A 20,528-nucleotide genomic window follows, 5' to 3' on the forward strand; every position below is an offset into this window, starting at 1 on the left:
ATTTTCAGATTAGGGATGCTCAACTGGTATCATGCAATTCTTCCAAAATTTAAAAAAATCTGATATCCGAAACACTTCTGGTCCCAAGCATTTGGGATAAGGAAGGCTCAACCTGCATAGCAAAATCTAACATAAAACAGATAAATGCTGGCAATGTCAAACCACACAAAAAGGCTTTTCAACAAGGAAATAACTATCAAATAGACCATGTGATATTCCTTAAACCCTTCTTTGGAGAGAAATCCTAAACCCTAATCCTTAACATTAAATTCTTAATTAATTGGTCAATTTGTTTTCCAGGTCACACAACAAAAAGGCAGCACTAGAAGTTTCGTGGAGGTTGTTGCTGTTGCTTCGGGGTAGTTAGGGTCAGTCGCAAAACACCAGTGTCCAGGCCTGGCTTGGGGACACTCACCAAAAACTGTCCTGGCTGGGACTGATTCCCGGTTCAGCCAAAAGGACACCTGTGATAAGATCACGGTCATTATGCAGGGAAGGTAGGTCTGGATGACAAAGTAGCCAATCTTCCTTTTCAGGTGGAAGTGAGCTGTCATGATTGTGTATTCGCCTGCAAATAAGCAAATGACTGCACATCAGTCCCCTAGAGTCTCTGCTTGCTGCATCCAAGGAGTTCACCAGGAGCCTCCCTTCCACTCCCCTGTCGGGTTGGACAAGCATTCATTTGTATGATCTGGGTTAAGGAGAGGACACAGGAGGATGCATGAATTTCTTATCGGTCATTTTATAAGTAAGTCTTATGACCCCTGGTCTCTGAAGAGCCTTTGATGACGGATGCTCTTCCTGGGGAAAATCAGATTTGTGTGTTTTACTAATCTCCGGTCACAATCTGTGCCTCTCTCCCCCCACTCCCTCGCCTGCTTCCGCAATTAGGATTTCAGGATTTAGCCTCCCCAGATGTAACTCAGGATTTCACAAAGCCCTGCAGAGGGTGGACAGAGTCCTTCCTGTTTCCAGCCTAGAGGCTCCAGGGAGGTGAGACGACCACTCCCACCAGCAGCAGGCCCTGTGCTGGCTGTGTCGCAGGTGCAGGGTGAGATGCAGCAGCTCAGGAGGCCCTGGGTCCTGGCAGCTCATCCCTTCTGCCACCTACCAGAGAGGTGTCGCCTGTTCTCTGAAATCGGGGTCATTTCGTTGGTGATGCCCCAGTGCCTTCTCTGGATTTGCCTGGCTGTGTCGGAGGCACGAGGAGACCTCCCATTCATTGCTGAGAATGATGCCGTCCTCATGGTAAACTGGTAAGGAGCTGAGGTTGGGGGCTGTGGTCAGGGAGTGTGAGGCCTGCTGGGCCCATCTTCTTGCTACCTGGATTTGCCTCACCTTGGGGAGATGGGAAGTGTTCTTTGAGGGGTGGAGGAAGAGCAATTCAAAAAACTTTGGCTGAATTGCGAGCAGTGGATGGTGTGGCCGGAGAGCTGGGATGCACTGTGAACGTGGGGAGAATAGGCTTTGGGGGCTCCATCAGCACAGGCCCCGGTCTGTCAGAGTAGTGGTCTGCTGCTGCAGGGACTGTGTGTTGGGACATTAGAGTCTGACAGCACAGTTGCAGTGCTTACTGTTGGGATGGAAGCCCACAGCTCAGCAAGGCCCACTGTGGATGCTTCACTGAGTGCCAACTCAAAACATGGCATATGTCGGAGACGAAGGAACCATAGCAATCACATGTGGCAAAAATCTGCCCTCTAACACAAGAGGAGCCAACAATCTCAGCAGTGCCTTGACAGGCCCGCAGTGCAAAGATGCACTTTCCCCATAGTCCGCAGCAGGTGAGGGAGCAGAGCCGAGAAATGGGCAAAGAAGAGGCAGAGGGTATGTTGGTAGCAAGGACTGGATCTCTACTGGTGATCCAAGTCTTTGTCTCCTTAGCACTTGAAGAAGTGAAATGGCATTCTGTTTTATAGTAGGGCTTGAAATTACTCTCCTACTTCTAATTCTTTTGGTGGTAGTTCTTTTCATTTTGTTTTATTTTTCAGTTGAGGGGAGGAAAATTCGGTAGTGTTTGTTTTAAAAGATTGTAGAATGCAAATAGGAGTAGAAATCCCAGTTATTAATATTTAAAGAACTACATGAAACAGCTCCAAACTGGAGCATCCTCCCTCAGCATCGCAATTGCTTACACCAAACTCCTGCTGCACTACTTTCCACTGGTTTGCATAAAACCGGCCGGTTCCCTCTGCCTTTCCCTTTAGCATGGTAACCAAATGGTGAAGCCATCCTCCCAGACTCTCATATCCCCCAGGGATGCCCAGTGCGCAGGCCCGTGTGTCAACAGGGTGCTGACTGCGTGTGTGTGCACGCAGAACAGGCTATGCACTAAATGGCCTGTGTGCTCAGCCAGCTGCAAGGGTAGGGGTGCTGACAATCAGCTATGCTGACAGAGCGCTCCCCTGAAAATATCCTCTGGGGCTTAGAGCTCATTCTGCCATCAGGGCTCCTTCCCTCCCTTTAGGCTTTTCTCCAAGGCTGCAGAGGCTCTTTGGAGCTCAAAACCCCCTCCTTTGCTCACAGCACCCCTGGTGACCTCCTGTCCTGGAGACATCTGGCCACATAACTTGCAGGCTCTGCAGATGGAATGCATTCTGTTTCTTTGGTCTCCCCACCAATTTTTTGTCAAGGGAAGCCAGGCTGGGATGGGGCTATATTGGCCCTGCAGGGTTCAGGCCAGCCCAGGGCACTTGGCATTGAGAGCATCTGCTTCCTTCTTGTACATTTCAGCTCTTCTCTGTAGGCTGCCTGGTTGTGCTTTCCCAACTTCAACTCCAGGGAAATCTCTGCACCGTTTAAAGCAGGAGGTGGGGGAGCAAGTAACTGAGGGTATTTGTAGGAAGCTGTCTACCTTTCCTGCTTAGGGGGGTGTTATATAAGCAGGTCCACTGCAACCGCCGGCCACAGCTGGTGCCTCTGTGTGCAGCTGCAGGGAGGGGCGGGCTGGGAGGACTCTCATACAGCTGTGGCCCATGGAGAGCACAGCTGGCCAGGACAGGGTGTGCTTGGCTGCTGTGCGGCCTCCCGCGTGGCCCCTGCAGAGGGGTGCTGGGAGCAGCGAGCTCTCCGAGGGTGTGGTGTCCTGAGTGCGCCTGGGAGCACAGCGCATGCCGAGCCCTCACCTGTGCTGGTGCTGATGTTCTCAGTGCCCACCGTCTGCCCCATCAGGTGGTACTGGTTCAGTCTGGAGCCATCTTCCGCCACCACCACCGACTTGGTGGAGCCGTTGGTCCAGACGTAGACGACTTCAGAATTAGGGTAGGCATCTGTATGAGGAGGGGGCAGAAAGTGACATAAACATGAAATCATTCCCAGCCTGGAAAACACAGAAGCTTTTACTAAAGTAGCAAGAGAGAGGATGAGAACGTTTGAAAAGTCAAGGTTCCATGACCTAAAGAATGCATAGGGTGGCTGGACCAGGGCAGACGCCACTGCAGTTCAGCTTCTTCCCATGTCTAAAGGCCTGGGTGCCAGGCTGCTGTCTGGCACTTCTTGGTACGTGTTTGTTTCTCTGCAGAGCGCACAATGGTGCAACAGTCGAGAACATGGGCTCTGAGACCAGAGTGCCTGAGTCCCTCCAGCTCCGTGACTTTGTCAGGTCACTTATTCTCTGTGCCTCAGTCCCTTCATCATAGAATGGGATAAAAACAGCAACCATGTCTGAGGGCTCTGGCTATGACTGCATGACCTACATCGAGATTTATAAGCACAGAGCACATGAAGCAGCGCCCGGCCGCATTCCCTACTCCAACCCTTCCACTCTGCAACAGGCACCTGCTATCCACGCCATCCTGGGTGTGAAAGTGGTGTGGCAAGCGGGACCTGCACCCCTGGTGTCACACCTGTGAATATGGTACCTTACTTGGCAAAAGACACTGTTGCACATGGAATTCAGGTTCTGGAACTTAATATCAGAAGATTATATATGATTTTCCCAGGGGGCACAATCTAATCACTTGCCCCCTTAAAAACAGAGAACTTCCCTAATCAGAGAGATTAGAAGCATGACAAAAGGGCTCCACTCACCACTGCTGGCTTGAGGATGGGGTAAGGGGGGCCATAAGCCAAGGAGAGTGGGCAACCTCTAAAAGATGTGACTAGGCTGGAATATATGAATCTGGAAGCTTGCAAAGGAGCCCAAAGCTTAGGGCAGTTCTGGGAGTCAGGGACTGTATTAGTCTGTTGTCACACTGCTATGAAGAAATACCCAAGACTAGGTAATTTATCAAGAAAAGAGGTATAATTGACTCACAGTTCTGCATGGCTGGGGAGGCCTCAGGAAACTTACAATCATGGTAGAAGGCACCTCTTCATAGGGTGGCAGGAGAGAGAATGAGTGCAAGCAGGGGAAATGCCAGATGCTTGTAAAACCATCAGATCTTGTAAGACTCAGCCGGGCGTGGTGGCTCACGCCTGTAATCCCAGCACTTTGGGAGGCCGAGGCGGGCGGATCACGAGGTCAGGAGATTGAGACCATCCTAGCTAACACGGTGAAACCCCGTCTGTACTAAAAACAGAAAAAATTAGCTGGGTGTGGTGGCAGGCGCTGGTAGTCCCAGCTACTCGGGAGGCTGAGGCAGGAGAATGGCGTGAACCCGGGAGGTGGAGCTTGCAGTGAGCCGAGATAGCGCCACTGCACTCTAGCCTGGGCGACAGAGCAAGACTCCGTCTCAAAAAAAAAATAAATAAATAAAAAAGACTCACTCACTATTACGAGAAGAGCATGGGGGAATTGCCCCCATAATCCAATTACCTCTACTAGTCCCGCCCTTGACATGTAGGGATTATTATAATCCAAGTTGAGATTTGGGTGGGTCCACAGAGCCAAGCCATTTCAGGGGCCATCTGAGAACACAAACATTCATCTAAACAGTGTGCGGAGCACAGGAAACAATACTGCCCTCATCAGCCAATGAGGAGCTAACAACTCAGTGCCAAATCTGCTCAAGGATGAAAGGGAAGCAGGGAGGGGAAGAGAAGGAGAGATGCAGGGAGGAGGACATACGGGTCCTCTGGGACTTGTAGAGGTCTGAGGGTGGAGAGGCCTCCTGCAAAGGCCTGAAGGGAGGCCAACTGAGGACACGAGACTCGATGGGATTTGTGGAGTGTGGAGGCTGTGGCCCAACCATCACTTTCCTCAATCGGACTGGGGACGGCACAGTCACTGATGGCTCCTCCTGGACTTGAGGCCAAGTGGCATACTAACCGGGGACCAGGGGCACGTGCCTGAGCACTGCCAGCAGGGAGAGCTGTGGGGAGGCCAGCTGGGGCCGAGGCCAGCCTGACCTGAGGCCTCGCTGGGTGCAAGTCCCGTGAGCCCCTTTCTCCATGGTTAGGGGGCAGAGGTTGGATGATAATCCTTACCTTACAGTAAGAATCCAATGAAATAATCATTGTAAGGATGAAAGATACCTAGAATCACTGAGTGACATAATTCACATGATCCTGTTTTTCAAACTACTAGTGAATATTAAATGACCTATTGATATTGACGATGTTAATAGCATTAATAATGACAGCAGCAAGAGACAATGTGGTTGCAGAGCGTCAGGGAGACATCACCAAGTTCTGCTCTCCTCATCACATGAAGGGTGGGAATAAATGACCCCTTATGTCCATTTCAGCTCCACTGTTCAGCAACCAACACTAAATTCCTTCTCTGTGTCAGCAATGTGGCGTTCAATCTTTTTGCCGGGACAAGAGTAAATGAGGCAATCAGGGTTGCAGTGCCAGCATTTGTCATGATTTAGAGCTCTGGAAAACATAAAGCTCACCCTCTTCTGACCACACATCAGCAGAGCCAGGCAAGAAGGTCTGAAACATTTTCACTCGCATCGGGCTTGGAAATTCATCACCGTTTTCCTTGAGGCTTCTTCCCCTGGGTTGACCCTGCCTGTCCTCTCCTAGCCTTGCAAATCCTGAGTGGGAAGTGGCAGTGGCACAAATTCTCAAGGTATTTCAGAAACCATGGGTCTTCTGAATAACTACAAAGGAACTAAGGCAGCATGGGCCTGACACTCACTACCAGGATGGCCTTGAGCAACCTCTTTGAGCTCTCAGCCTCAATTTCCCCATCTGTAGATTGGGGAAAATAACCCCCATCTCCTAGTTCACTGATGACAAAGTGGATATGTGAATGTCGAGTACTTAGCACGCACCTGACTCACAGTAGGTACTTCATCAACAGCAGCTATAATGGCCATAACTGTGTGGGGAATGATTTTTGCTTGGTGTCAAATCAGAAAAGGTCTTTCTAATTTAATTTACTTTCTTATTCTTGGTCCAAAGCAAACTCTGTTTGTGAGTCTCTGGTAAGCTCCGGCAACTGTGACTTTGTGTTTTCACTGCTTGTGACAATGCAGATTAGAATGTAACAGGTTCTTGGAATTTTTGGGATTTGAAAATGTATAGGGTTTGAGTTAGCTAAACCCGTATCTCTAGGCTTCCCATTGTTTCTTTCTCTTTTTTTCTTTTTTTTTTTTAGACATTCTCTTTCTATCGTTTCTATCGCCCAGGCTGGAGTGCAGTGGCACGATCTTGGCTCACTGCAATCTCTGTTTCCCGGGTTCAAGCGATTCTCCCACCTCAGCCTCCTGAGTAGCTGGGATTACAGGTACCTGCCACCATGCCTGGATAATTTTGTATTTTTGTATAGACGGGGTTTTACCATGTTGGCCAGGCTGGTCTTGAAGTCCTGGCTTCAAGCGATACACCCGCCTTGGCCTCCCCTCTCTTTGAAAGCCTGGGTGGGAATGAGCAGAGTAACAGCAGCACACGACCTTGTCACAGCACCCCAATGAGACCATCTGCAGTCTCCTGAGCTGAACACCAGGTCAGCACCCAACACATCAATGGTAAAACTTTGAAAAACACAAATAGATAAAGACATGTTATCTCTGATGGCCTACTGGACACCCAATATCTCTGCTTTAAATTTGACAGTAAAAATGACACGAGTGGGGTTTGGCCATACCCTTTCCCTTGCTCAAGATCAAATGGGAGGTAAGAGGAATAAGCCAATGGGGATGAACAGATAACACGTCTGCCCAAGTACCAATGAAGATACACTCCCATCACTGTGCCACAGTAAAACCTTGCAGAATCACATAGGATTATGGCCATGACTGGCCTGACAGGGAGAGAGTCAGAGACCATGCTGTTACTATTTATGAACTTAATGGGCCCAGATCAGGAAAGAAGAAAAAGGACTGTCACTCTCCCAGCAGAAAAGACCGTCTGCCCTGCAGACAGCAGTGAGAAGCAAGGCAGGAGGCCAGCAGTGTTTAGGAAGAAATCCCTCATGTAACAATTGCTTACCCCTCCCTCATACGCCGATTGGCTTTTTTACCTTCAATTCACCAGCTCCTTCCAATTATTTCCAGTTTCCTCATGGAAAACAGTATTTCCCAAGTCATCTGGTCTTAAAATGGAGTGGCTGTCTTTGAATTACATCCCTCTTTTCCCCTCTACATCCATTTTTCATATCTGGCCACCACGCTGCTCTCTGCTCCCTCACTTCTAAGGACTTCATGGGAATTCCCAGCTTTTGGTTTCAGCTCCACAAATAGTGATTTTTGCATATTCTTCGTCTGCTCAACAAACATCACTCACACTGCCTGCTAGTTTGTTTTTTTTTTAAGTTCCGGGATACATGTGCAGGATGTGCCTGTTTGTTACATAGGCAAACGTGTGCCATGGTGGTTTGCTGCATCTATCAACCCATCACCTAGGTATTAAGCCCAGCATTCATTAGCTATTTTTCCTGATGCTCTCCCTCCCCCCAGTACCCCGCCACAGGCCTCAGTGTGTGTTATTCCCCACCCTGTGTCCATCTGTTCTCATTGTTCTAGCTCCCACTTGTAAGTGAGAACATGCAGTGTTTAATTTTCTGTTCCTGTGTTAGTTTGCTGAGGATGATGGCTTCAGCAAAGGACATGATCTTGTTCCTTTTTATGGCTGCACAGTATTCCATGGTGTATATGTACCACGTTTTCCTTATCCAGTCTATCATTGATGGGCATTTGGGTTGATTCCATGTCTTTGCTGTTGTGAATGGTGCAATGAACATATGTGTGCATGTATCTTTATAATAGAATAATGATTTATATTCCTTTGTATATACCCAGTTATGGGATTGCTGGGTCAAATGGTATTTCTGGTTCTAGGTCTTTGAGGAATCACCACGCTGTCTTTCACAATGGTTGAACTAATTTACTTTCCCACCAACAGTGTAAAATCGTTCCTATTTCTCCACAGTCTCGCCAGCATCTGTTGTTTCTTGACTTTGTAATAATCACCATTCTGACTGGTGTGAGATGGTATCTCATTGTGGTTTTGATTTGCATTTCACTAATGATCAGTGACGCTGAGCTTTTTTTCATGTTTGTTGGCTGCATAAATGTCTTCTTTTGAGAATTGTCTGTTCATGTCCTTTGCCCACTTTTTAATGGGGTTGTTTTTTTCTTGTAAATTTGTTTAAGTTCCTTGTAGATTCTGGATATTAGACAATTGTCAGAGGATAGCTTGCAAAAATGTTCTCTCATTCTGTAGGTTGTCTGTTCACACTGATGATAGTGTCTTTTGCTGTGCAGAAGCTCTTTAGTTTAATTAGATCCCATTTGTCAATTTTTGCATTTTTTGAAACTGCTTTTGACATTTTTGTCATAAAATCTTTGCCCATGCCTATATCGTGAATAGCATTGCCTATATTTTCTTCTAGGGTTTTTATAGTTTTGGGTTTGACATTTAAGTCTTTAATCCGTCTTGATTTGATTTTTGTATAAGGTGTAAGGGAGGGGCCAACTCTCAATTTTCTGCATATCCTGCCTGCTACTTTGACTCTTTCATATTTAAGACCCTTCCTGTTTGAGTGGTAATGCTACCCTGTCACTTCCCCAGATGAGTCTTCTCCTTTGTTTCAATATCTTGACAACTGATTGGTGGTCATTTGTGTTTTGTTCTGTTTTCCATTATACCTCTTTCTATTCAAATCCTACCAGATTCAGCTCAAAGCATGGTCCTCATAATAAATATTCCCATCTATGAATTCCAGATGGTTTCAACTGCACAAAGGCATTTCACCCAATTTTCCAAAAGTGCCCATAATGAGCTCCTTGGAAACAGACCATGGTTCATGCTTCTGTGTTCCTCACTGCACCTAGCTGAGTGCTGAATGCTTAACACACCTGCTATAGACTGAAAGTTTGTGTCTTTCACAAAATTCTTATGTTAAAATCTAATCCTAAATGGGATTGGTTGTAAGAGCCTTTGGGGGGCGATTAGGTCGTGATGGGGGAGGCCTCATAAAAGAGGTCTCAGAGAGACCCCTCGCTCCTACCACCGTGTGAGGGCACAATGAGAACATGGCTGTCTGTGAACCAGGAAGCAGACCCTGACCAGACATCAAATCTGCCAGCACCTTGGTCTTGAACTTCCCACCCTGCAGAACTGTGAGAAATACATTCCTGTTATATATGAGCTACCCAATATTTGGTATTCTGTTATAGCAGCCTGAATGAACCCAGATAGAAATTGGCGGCCGGGCGCGGTGGCTTGCGCTTGTAATCCCAGCACTTTGGGAGGCCGAGGCGGGTGGATCACTTGAGGTCAGGAGTTCAAGGCCGGCCTGGCCAACATGGTGAAACCCCGTCTCTACCAAAAAAATACAAAAATTAGCCAGGCATTGTGGCAGGCGCCTATAATCCCAGCTACTCAGGAGGCTGAGGCAGGAGAATTGCTTGAACGTGGGAGGTGGAGGTTGTAGTGAGCCAAGATTGTGCTACTGCACTCCAGCCTGGGCAACAGAGTGAGACTGTCTCAAAAAAAAAAAAAAGAAAAGAAAAGAAAAGAAAAGAAAGAAAAAGAAAAGAAAAGAAAAGAAGAGAAAGAAAGAAAAAAAAGAAAGAAACTGGCACCAAGAGTGGGGTGCTGCTATAACAAATACCTTGAAATGTGGAAGTGGCTTTGGGACCAGTTTATGGGTAGAGGCTGGAAGAGATGTGTGCTAGAAGAAGCCTACCTTTTCATGAATGGACTATTTAAAGCAACTCTGGTGAGGGCCCAGAAAGAAAAGAGGAGAGTTGTAGAGAAAGTCTCCATTTTCTTAGAGAATATCTAAGCAATCTTGAGCAGAATGTTGGTTGGAATATGGACAGTAAAGGTCATTCCAATGAGGTCTCAGACAAAAAATGAGGAACATGTTATTGGAAACTGGAGGACAGGTGATCCTTGTTTCCAAGTGGCAAGGAGCTTGACTGAACCATGTTCGTGTTATAGTCATAGTTTTTGTGGAAGATGGAACTAGGAGTAATGGAGTTGAATATTGGCTGAGGAAATATGCTAAACAAAGTGTTGAAGTGACCTGTTTCTCTAATAGCTTATTGTAAAATGGGAGAAGAGGGAAATGACTTAAAGATGGAATTGTTAGTTAAGAAGGAAGCAGGCCGGGCCGGGTATGGTGGCTCACGCCTGTAATCCCAGCACTTTGCGAGGCTGAGGCAGGCAGGTCACCTGAGGAGTTTGTGACCAGCCTGGCCAATATGGTGAAACCCCGCCTCTACTAAAACTACAAAAATTAGCCAGGCATAGTGGCGGGCACCTGTAATCCCAGCTACTCGGGAGGCTGAAGCAGGAGAATCGCTTGAACCCGGGAGGCGGAGGTTGCAGTGATGGTGCCATTGCACTCCAGCCTGAGTGACAAGAGTGAAACTCCGTCTCGAAGAAGAAGAAGAAGAAGAAGAAGAAAGAAGAAGAAAGAAGAAAGAAGAAAGAAGAAAGAAGAAGAAGAAGAAGAAGAAGAAGAAGAAGAAGAAGAAGAGGAGGAGGAAGAGGAAGAAGAAGAAGAAGAAGAAGAAGAAGAAGAAGAAAGCAGAATTTAAAGATTTGGGAAATGTTCAACCTATCTATTTTGAAAGGAATGAGAAAGCCTGTTTGGGAGAGAATACCAGGGGTGGGTGTGGCCAAAGGACCATTTAATAAAGACATTCATTAGTCAGCCATCCCAACAGAAGCTAAGAGCTGCTGTGCAAGACAATGGGAGAATGCAAAGGAGGGATGCTGCTACCTGCAGGACAGGGAGGCGCCCTGCCCTGCCCTGATGTGCACTGCCTTACCTCTTGGGCTCTGCTCCCTGCTCTCCAGCACCACACTCCTCAACCACCCCAGCAGGGGTTCTGGGGGGCCCTGGTGTGGTGAGGGCTGCGCTCAACAGAGCAGAGGGGGCGCAATGGCCTCCATCTAGGCTTCCAAGCACAGCCATTAGGACCCCAGTCCCAGAGAGCTGTGGGGCACAGGCACAAGCTGCTACAGGGGCAGGGGATCCCCAAAGTCAAGCGGCCCAATCCCTGCCTGGCAAAACTGCTGGGACACAGCCGCTGCCCCAGTGTGACTGGAAGATAGGGACCTCTTTCCCCATGGGTCTGCAGGGCAGAGCATGGGCCAAGGAGGGCTAATCTCAAGCTTTAAGGTCTGATGGAACTTGCCCCGCTGGGTTCTGGACTTTCTCTGCACCTCTCACTCCCTTCTTCCTTCTCATTTCTTCCTTTTGGAATGGGAATGTCTATCCTGTGCCTGCCCCCATTGTATTTTGGAAGCACACAACTTGTTTGGTCACAGTTTCACAGCTTGAAAAGAATTCTGCCCAAAGATAAATCATACCTTGGGTCTCACCCACATCTGATTTAGGTGATATTCAGCTAAGACTTTGGGCTTTAGACTTTTGGACTGAAACCATGTGAGAAGAGCATGAATGTTGGGTGTCCAGGGGAAGAATGTGATAGACTAAACAACTGTGTCCCCCTCAAAATTCATATGTTGAAATCCTCAGCCCCAAGATGATGGCATTAGCAGGTGGGGCGTTTGGAGGTGATTAGGTTATGAGGATGGAGCCCTCATGAATGGGATTAATGCCCTTATAAAAGGTGCCCCTGGGAATTCACTCACCCCTTCCACCGTGTGAGGGCACAGTGAGATGGTGCTGTCTTAACCAGAAAGCAAGCCCTCACCAGACACTGAAACTGCTGGTAACTTGATCCAAAACTTCCCAGCCTCCAGAACTGTGAGAAATAAGTTTCTGGTGTTTTTAAGTCCCTCAGTTTATGGTATTCTGTTATAACAGCCAAACCAGACTAAAGCAACACTCAGAGTATCTCTCAGATGGTAATTGTTTTAGTCTGCTTGGGTGCCTTCTCATTGTCCTCACATGGCAGAAGGGACAGGAGAGCTCTCTGGGACCTCTTTTATAAGAGCACTAATCCCACACAGGAGGACCCCCCACCCTCACATCCTAATCACCTCGTAAGGGCCCCACTTCATAATACACTGGGGATTGGGTTTCAACACGTGATTTGGGGAGGAGACAAACATTCAGATTCCAGTGACAACCAAGGGTAACTAACGCATCAACGTGATTGTTGAGACAATCTAAATTCAGACACCACACAGTTAAAACTTCAGTATGTTTCTACAACTGTTGAGACTGTAACACGTTCACACGAGGCACTCAGAAACCTGTGTTCTAGATCATCCATGCTCATCCTGAGTCACTAGAAGCTGGGGATGATGAATGCAACAGCAGGCATAATTCATGTGTCTGAATGGAATAGTAGCTCGCTCCAGTGAAATTCACCCCTCATTTCCTGAAATTCTCTCCACTGGATGACTACCAAAGAAGCTTCCAGTTCTAATTTAGTATATATTTTCGTGAATCCAGATGTCATCTCATGACTTAAGCTAATATTTAATAAATCACTCCACAAATAAAATGAATGGCATAATCTAAATATATTTTTTTCCTAAATAGTCTTGTGTTTAAATATTTGCTTCCAACTGGACACCATGCCATTATCTTTAAAGAATTTCCTTACGGACCAAGAAACATCCTTTTGTAAGCTGAGACTAATTTCAAGATTTGCTGAAATTCTTGAGAGTAGAGATAGCAATAACAGAAATGTCTGTTAATTCAGTTCTGCATTAGAGAAACTAGAGCATGTGGCTCATTAGAATAATGACACATATTGCATTCCTTTGTCTCCTAATAGCAGAGAACTGTTGAATTGAGTAATTTGAAACTCATTATACTATCACATTTAGCCTCTGCATGCTCAGATGCCAATAGTATAAGTGAACAAGTTGGCCAAGCATCTATTTTTAGTAAATCTAAAAGATGAAAGACAAGAAAAAAACTTTGTTGAATAGCAATTCTTCTCTTAACATTATCATGTGCTGAGCTGAAATCATATAACTGAGGAAAGGTGAAGTGTGTACAGTCTTCTAGCTCTTGATCAACAGTATACACACAATACATGACATATGAATAAAATCATTCTTATTATCATAATAATAATATTAACAGTAAATACAAATGAATGATCAACCTCTGAAGCAAATCAAATCAATCTTAATAGCAGCAGATAGGCCAGGCGTAGTGGTGCACACCTGTAATCCCAGCACTTTGAGAGGCTGAGGTGGGCGGATCACGAGGTCAGGAGTTCAAGACCAGGCTGCCCAACATAGTGAAACCCCAACTCTACTAAAAATACAAAAAAAAAAAAAATTAGCTGGGCATGGTGGCGGGCACCTGTAATCCCAGCTAGTTGGGAGGCTGAGGCAGGAGAATTCCTTGAACCCAGGAGGGGGAGGTTGCAGTGAGCAGAGATTGCGCCATTTCACTCCAGCCAGGGTGATAGTGTGAGACTCCATCTCAAAAAAAGAAAAAAAAAATAGCAGGCAGATAAAAATAAATTTGACATAAGAGTTCAAAATTCCTACTGAGTTCAAGGAGCACTTCCGTTGGTTTTACTTCTTATGTATAATATGAATCTTATTTTATTTGATTGAATATAGAAAGTGAAGTGTTTTCATTGAATGAGTATTTTAGCTTTGAGTGTGATAAATGATTTAACCGCAGTTGGTTCATTGTTAAATATGATAATTTAGGAAATAATCGGGTCATCACATAGTTTTCTTTACCAAAAGTTACTTTTGAGCTACCTGCCCTGCTCACCAGTAGCATTACATCTGGGTATCACGTTGACTTGAACTTAACCAATGATCAAAAAGATAATCATCTTTGACTTAGAGTGTTTTATTTTTGATCACATCAAAAGCATAATTTTCATATACAAAGAGTGGCATAATTTCAAGTTGTACAACTCCACTTCCTCTGAGGATATAAACAAGTAATTTTCTTTCAAAGACATCAATCAGTGATTCCCAAATGAAATGCCTCAGGGATCTTCAGAGGGTCCTTTGTTCCAAGTAATGATGTCCCCAGCCACCCCATGGAAGCAAATGATTTAAATAAATCCCAGAGATAGTCCCTTTCCATTATACTGGCCCCCTCAAATAAATGTATATCTTAATCTCTGTATACATCTAAAGATCATAGTTTGAAAAAGTTGAATTATTTCCATCTAACCTAACTTTTGGCTCATCACATATAATTCCTCTCCTAATTCCAAAAATCTCTTTGGAATGATGGAAGTAATATAAAATGAAATTCTTGAAATCAAAACAGTTTCCGCGTCCAGCAATGGCAGAATGCCTGCTATTAGTAACATCCATTATCTCTGGATGTCAGATGAAAAACTACTCCCTGAAAGCCCCGGAGAGACGCAAAGACAAGCAGAAATGGACAGGAGTTGCCACTTAGAGGAAGGAATGGCTTTTCACTTAAGAAGCTGTGGGTCAGTGCTGCAAGGCAGCTGATGCTCAGATAGGACCCCTTCGTCTCCCTTGCTTGAAGAACCTAAAGAAGAGGCTGGAACTATCAAAGCAGCAGCTGGAGAGTGAGGTGCAAAATCCTACAAGGAAAAGAGCCACAAGGGAGGCCCACAGTGATGTATACAGATGTACATAATCTCTCCCCAGATCTGTAACTTGCCCCTCAATTATGCATATGCACGCGGGGAGCATAAGCCTATACCAGCCCAACTCCAGCGCAAGAACCACCTGTGTTTCAGGGCTTGCCTGCCACAGGAAAGACAGAGCTGGGAGTTCACACTCAGCCAAGTTAAATGGCTTAAAAACAAATAAATAAAAATGAACACTTTAAATTTAACAGAATCCAGAGCCTGTGCAATATAACAATAAAATATCTAAGAGACAATTCAAAATTATTATACGTAAAAGAAACAGAAAAAAAGGACCTGTGCTCGAGAGAAAATGCAATCAGTGCAGACTAATCCCAATAAGATTCAGACGATGGATTTAGCATCTAAGAATTTCAAAGTAGCTATTATAAATATGCTTAAGAATACAAAAGAGAATATGTAATGCTTTATAATAAAAAATTGCTGTAATAAAAAACTAACAGTAAATCCTAGTAGAGAAATTGAAACTTTAAAAGAATCCAATACAAATTCTAAACCTGATACATATTGTATACTGAATAACGAATTTATTGTTTAGGCTTAAGAACAGATTGGAAATGACTGAAGAAAGAGTCAGTGAACTTGAGGCACTAAATATAAATTATCCAATATAAAAAATATAGAGGGAAGACCATGGTTAAAAACATGAACACACCCCTAGTGATCCATAGGATTATACCAAAAGGTATAGTACATGTAATTAGAACCTCAGATAAAAAAGAGGAAGAAGATGAGACAGAAAAAAAAATATTAGAAGAAATAATGGTCAAAATGCCTCAAATTTGATGAAAGACAAGTTTAGATTCAAGAGGCTCAGTAAACCACAAGAAGTATAAATTAAAATGAACACAGATCTAGGGGGATTGCCACTTTCAGAAAGATGAAAATGCATTTTCCTCTATTCCTCCCACTAAAAATAAATATCATATATTTATATTTATAAATAAAAGTGCATATTATACATAAAATAAATGTAGGAAAAATCTGAATGGTAGAAAGAAGCAGGCAGATAGGTCTTGGGACCGAAGGGATGGCCTAGTGGTGACTGTCTGGTTTTCCTCCTGTCTTACACATCCCAGGTTTGGAGCTAAAGAAGCTGGCAACTTGGAAACACCAACGGGCACAGACAAACAAAAACTGACGCTTGTGCAATCTAGTCACAGGACCAGAAAGGGTGAAACCTAGTAAGACGAGAAACTTTTAGACACTGACCACTGTACTCCAACCAAGCATCCCAGAAAAAAACGTGGCCCTACCCCATTCCAGGCCAGCAAATGCTGAACAGACAGCTAAGACTTCTGCCCTCACCAGGTGCCCAACCCACTGATGGAGTGACACCAGAGAAGGCTACATAGTAAGGGGGCCAGGACATTCATTCCTGCCAAGCTGCAATGAGGCCCATCCCCTAATGGTAATAAAAGCCATGTGGGAAGCCTAGAGTTTCATCTAAACCAGCAGGTGCAACTCCCTCCTGCTCTTTATGGGAGTCATGTCAGAGGATTAGTAGATGTTCCAAACTTTCTCCACCACTTGGCAGTAATGAGGCCATGCATATGGTGTCAGTGAAAGCTATGTGGAAATTGACAAGTCACCCCAGCTCCTCCCATCTAGGGAAGTATCAGTAGAGGCCTAGCATGGATCTGGAAGTCCTGTATGCACTAACATTAACAAGGAACCCCAGGCACTCTTGCATCAATAGAGGCTAAGCTGGAACCTGATTTCTACCCTGACCCAGTGGTAATGAGGCTGTACTGCACCTTCCCCTGACGAAGCAGTGAAAAAGAAAGAAAGTCTTGTATTATAATATACAGAACATCCAGATTATGATAGAAAATTATTCGTCAAACCAAGAATGAGGGAGATCAAACTGATTAAAAATAAATCAATAGACCCCAAAGCAGAGATGACAGAGATCAGAATTACTGGACAAAGGCGTTTTTAAAGCAGCCATTGTAAAATGATGCAACAACCAAGTACAAACAGGCTGGCAACAAACTTTTAAAACAACTGAAAGTCTCAACACAGAAACAGAAGCTATAGAAAAAAAAAATGGAAGTTTTAGAATTAAAAAATAAAATATCCATGATAAAAAGGTCCTTAGAGGAACAAAATAAGATGGAGGGGAAAAAGGAAAGAATCAGTGAATTGAAGACAGAACAGAAATTGTCCAATCTGTAAACACAAAGAAAGTAGACGAAAATGAGAGTGTAACAAAAGAGCTGAGATCCATGTCTTGGAGGTCAGGGAAGAACAGAAACAGGCTAGGCCAGAAAGAGTGTTCAAAGAATTAATTCATAAAACTTCCCAAACTTGACCAAAACCTACAGAAACAAACAAGCACACCAGAAAGGTTATTGGTGTAGACCAATAAACCTATAAATATCATATGCCTACACCAATAAACATCATAGTCAAACTTCTGAACAGTAAAAACAAAGAAAAAAGTCTTTAAGGTAACAAGACAGAAATGAGACCTTACCTATAAAGAAAAAAAATTTGAAAGACAGGTTTCTCATCAGAAACCTGGAGGCAAGAAGGAAGTGGCACATTTTTCAAGTGCCAAAAGAACTGTCAAAGCTTAATCCTATATCCATGAAATATCCTTCAGTAATCAAGGGCAGAAGTCAAGACATTCTTAGATGAATAAAAACTAAGAGAATTTATTGCCAGCACACCTACCCTGAAATAATGGCTAGAGAAAGTTTGCTTAACAGAAAGATAACCATAAAACAATGAGTCTTGGAACACTGAGAAGGAAAAAAGAACACAGTAAGTAAAAATATGGATAAATATAATAAAATTTCCTTTGTCTATTGAGTTTTCAAAATTAGGTTTGATGGTTCAAGCAAAAAACGTAACACTCGCGGATGTGGTTCAAGATGTATGTAGAGGAAATATGTAAGGCAACTGTGTTATGATTAGGGAAAGGTAAACGGACGTAAAGGGAGGTAAGGTTTTCACATTTCACTTGAACTGGCAAAATGAGTATACAGCAGACAGTGATAAATTTTGTATATATAAAGTAATACTGGCCAGGCACAGTGGCTCATGCCTATAATCCCAGAACTTCGGGAAGCTGAGTCTAGAGGATTGCATGAGGCAGAGAGTTTGAGGCTGCAGTGTGCTATGATCGCCCCATTGCACTCCAGCCTGGGTAACAAAGCAAGACCCTGTCTCTTTAATTAATTAATTAATTAATAAAGTAACACCTAGAAGAACAACTGAAAAAGCTATACAGCAATGTACACATGATAACATTATAAATAAACCAAAATGGAATAGTAAAAAATGTCCACAGTAAGACAGATAAAAGAAAACAAAGAAATAAAAACACACAAAAAGCAGAAAGCCAAAGAAATGGCAGACTTAAGCCTTAACATTTCAATAGTTACATTAAATATAAAGAGTGTAAATATATCAATTAAAAGATAAAGATTGGGAAAGTAAATTTAAAAATCTGAGCTATGCTATTTATAAGAAACTCACCTTTTATATAATGATATATACAGGCTGAAAGCAAAAACATGAAAAAATATTTATCATTCAAATATTAATCAAAAGAAAGCAAGACTGGCCACATTGATGTCAAGTTATGTGGGCTTCAAAGCAGAGAAAAATTTCCAGAGACAGAGAGAAATATTAAATAGTGAAGACAATTATATATGTGTATGCACCAAATAACACAGCTAAAAAATATGTGTAACAAAAATTGATTTACTTGAAAGTGGAAATAGGCAAATAGACAATTATAGCTGAAGATTTCAGTGCTCTTTATTAACAACTGATCCACAAAGAGGCAGAAAATCATCAAGGATAGAGGTGAAGTCAGCACCACCATAATCAAGATAATCTAATCAAAATTTGTAGACAATCCACCCAGCAACCACAAAATACACATACTTTTCAGATGTTCACAGAATAAATATCAAGTAGGCCATATTGTGCCTAAAACAATCCTCACAAATTTAAAAGAATTGTAATTATACAGAGGGCATTCTCTGGATACGGTGGAATTAAACTAGAAGTCAATGACAGAAAGATAACAGAAAAATCTACAAACAGTTGGAAACTAAATAACATATATCTAAACAATACGTGGGTCAAAGGGAAAGTCTTAAGGGAAATTTAGAAATACATTTAATGGAATGAAAGGAAAATACAATGACTAAAAATTTGAGCAAAACAGCTAAGGCAGTGCTATAGGAAAATTTATAGCATTAAATGAGTACACTAGAAGGGAAAAAAGTCTCAAATCAATAACCTAAGTTTCCACCTTGAGAATCTAAAAAAAGAAATGTGAACTAAATGCAAAGTAAGCAAAAGAAAGAAAATAAAAAGATGAAAGCAGAAATCAGTGAAATAAAAAATAGAAAAGCAATAGAGAAATCAATGAAACAAAAGAGCTATAAATAATAAGAATATCAATAAAATTGACAAACCTCTATCAATCTTGCTGAGAGAGTAAAACAAATTACCAAGGTCAGAAATAAGAGATATCACTACAGACACTGCAGACATCAAGACAGTAATATAACAACTATGAACAACTCTACACAAATTTAATATTACTTAGATAAAATAAACCAATTTCTCAGAAAACACAATTTACCCAAACTCACCTAATAAGAAGTACATAATTCAAATAGTTTTAAATACTAAGAAAATTTAAATCATAAATAGCTCCCTAAACAGTTACCTTCAAGCCCTGGGGTTTCAGTGAAGAATTGTAACAAACATCTTAAATAATCAACACCTATTCTATACAGTATTTTCTAGAAAATAAAAAAGGTGGGAATACTTCCCACTTTATGAAGCCAAGATTACCCTGGCACCAAAACAAAAGATATTATAAAAAATGAATATATATGCAAAAACTCATTTACAAAATATCAAATTGAATTCAACAACACATAAAAATAATTATATGTGATAATCAAATAGGGTTTATTCCAGGGCTGCAAGGCAGGAATGTAACCCACCATTTTAACTGGCTAAAGAAAACTCAAATGATTATATCAACTGATACAGAAAACGCAAAAAGACAGCTTTTCTGAGGGCTGTCTGAGGAACTGGTTTCAGTCTTGCTTGTCTCTGAGTGCTAGTGGGATCCAGCAGACCCTAGATGCCTAGGAGCTGCTTAGAATAAAGAAAGTGAGTTTGACTAGCACCAAGGTTGGAGAGGCCCCTGGAATCTCTGGCAAAGGTGGATTGGTGAAGGTCTTTCCCTGTACAATGCCAGTTTATGAAGATTGGGAGAGGTGAATGTTTTATTTAATGTGCACACCAAATACAGAATATAAGGAAATAAGGAACGGGGATATATGTTCAATAAAATGAAACAAGACAAATCTTCAGAAACTAATCCTAATAAAATGGAGTTATATAATTTATCTGACAGAGAATTCAAAATAACCATTGTAAAGATACTTACTGAAAACAATATGTGAACAAAGTGAATTTTCAATAAAAAGACAGAAAATATTTTTAAATTACCAGAAAGAAATCATGGAGTTAAAGAATACAATAACAGAACTGAAAAATTCCTCAGAGGGATTCAACAGCAGACTAGATCAAGTAGAAGGAAAGATCAATGAATTAAAAGATAGGTCGCGGAAATTATTCAGTCAGAGGAGCAAAAAGAAGAATGAAGAAGAG

At 43.0% G+C, this 20,528-nt stretch overlaps 1 protein-coding gene across 4 annotated transcripts in view; it reads right to left on the minus strand.

Moving 5' to 3' along the window:
* Positions 1-20,528, minus strand: part of GABRA5 (gamma-aminobutyric acid type A receptor subunit alpha5) — an 83,249-nt gene that overhangs the window by 8,688 nt on the left and 54,033 nt on the right. For all 4 annotated transcript variants that reach the window (XM_054451912.2, XM_054451914.2, XM_063652475.1 and 1 more), the window contains 2 exons: positions 3,126-3,269; positions 416-568 (listed from right to left, as the gene is read on the minus strand). In XM_054451912.2, coding sequence (XP_054307887.1) covers positions 416-568; positions 3,126-3,269 — 297 coding nt within the window. The remainder of the gene's footprint in view (positions 1-415; positions 569-3,125; positions 3,270-20,528) is intronic.

This window comes from Pongo pygmaeus, chromosome 16 (assembly GCF_028885625.2).
Source record: "Pongo pygmaeus isolate AG05252 chromosome 16, NHGRI_mPonPyg2-v2.0_pri, whole genome shotgun sequence".
In the NCBI taxonomy this organism is placed as follows: Eukaryota; Metazoa; Chordata; class Mammalia; order Primates; family Hominidae; genus Pongo; species Pongo pygmaeus.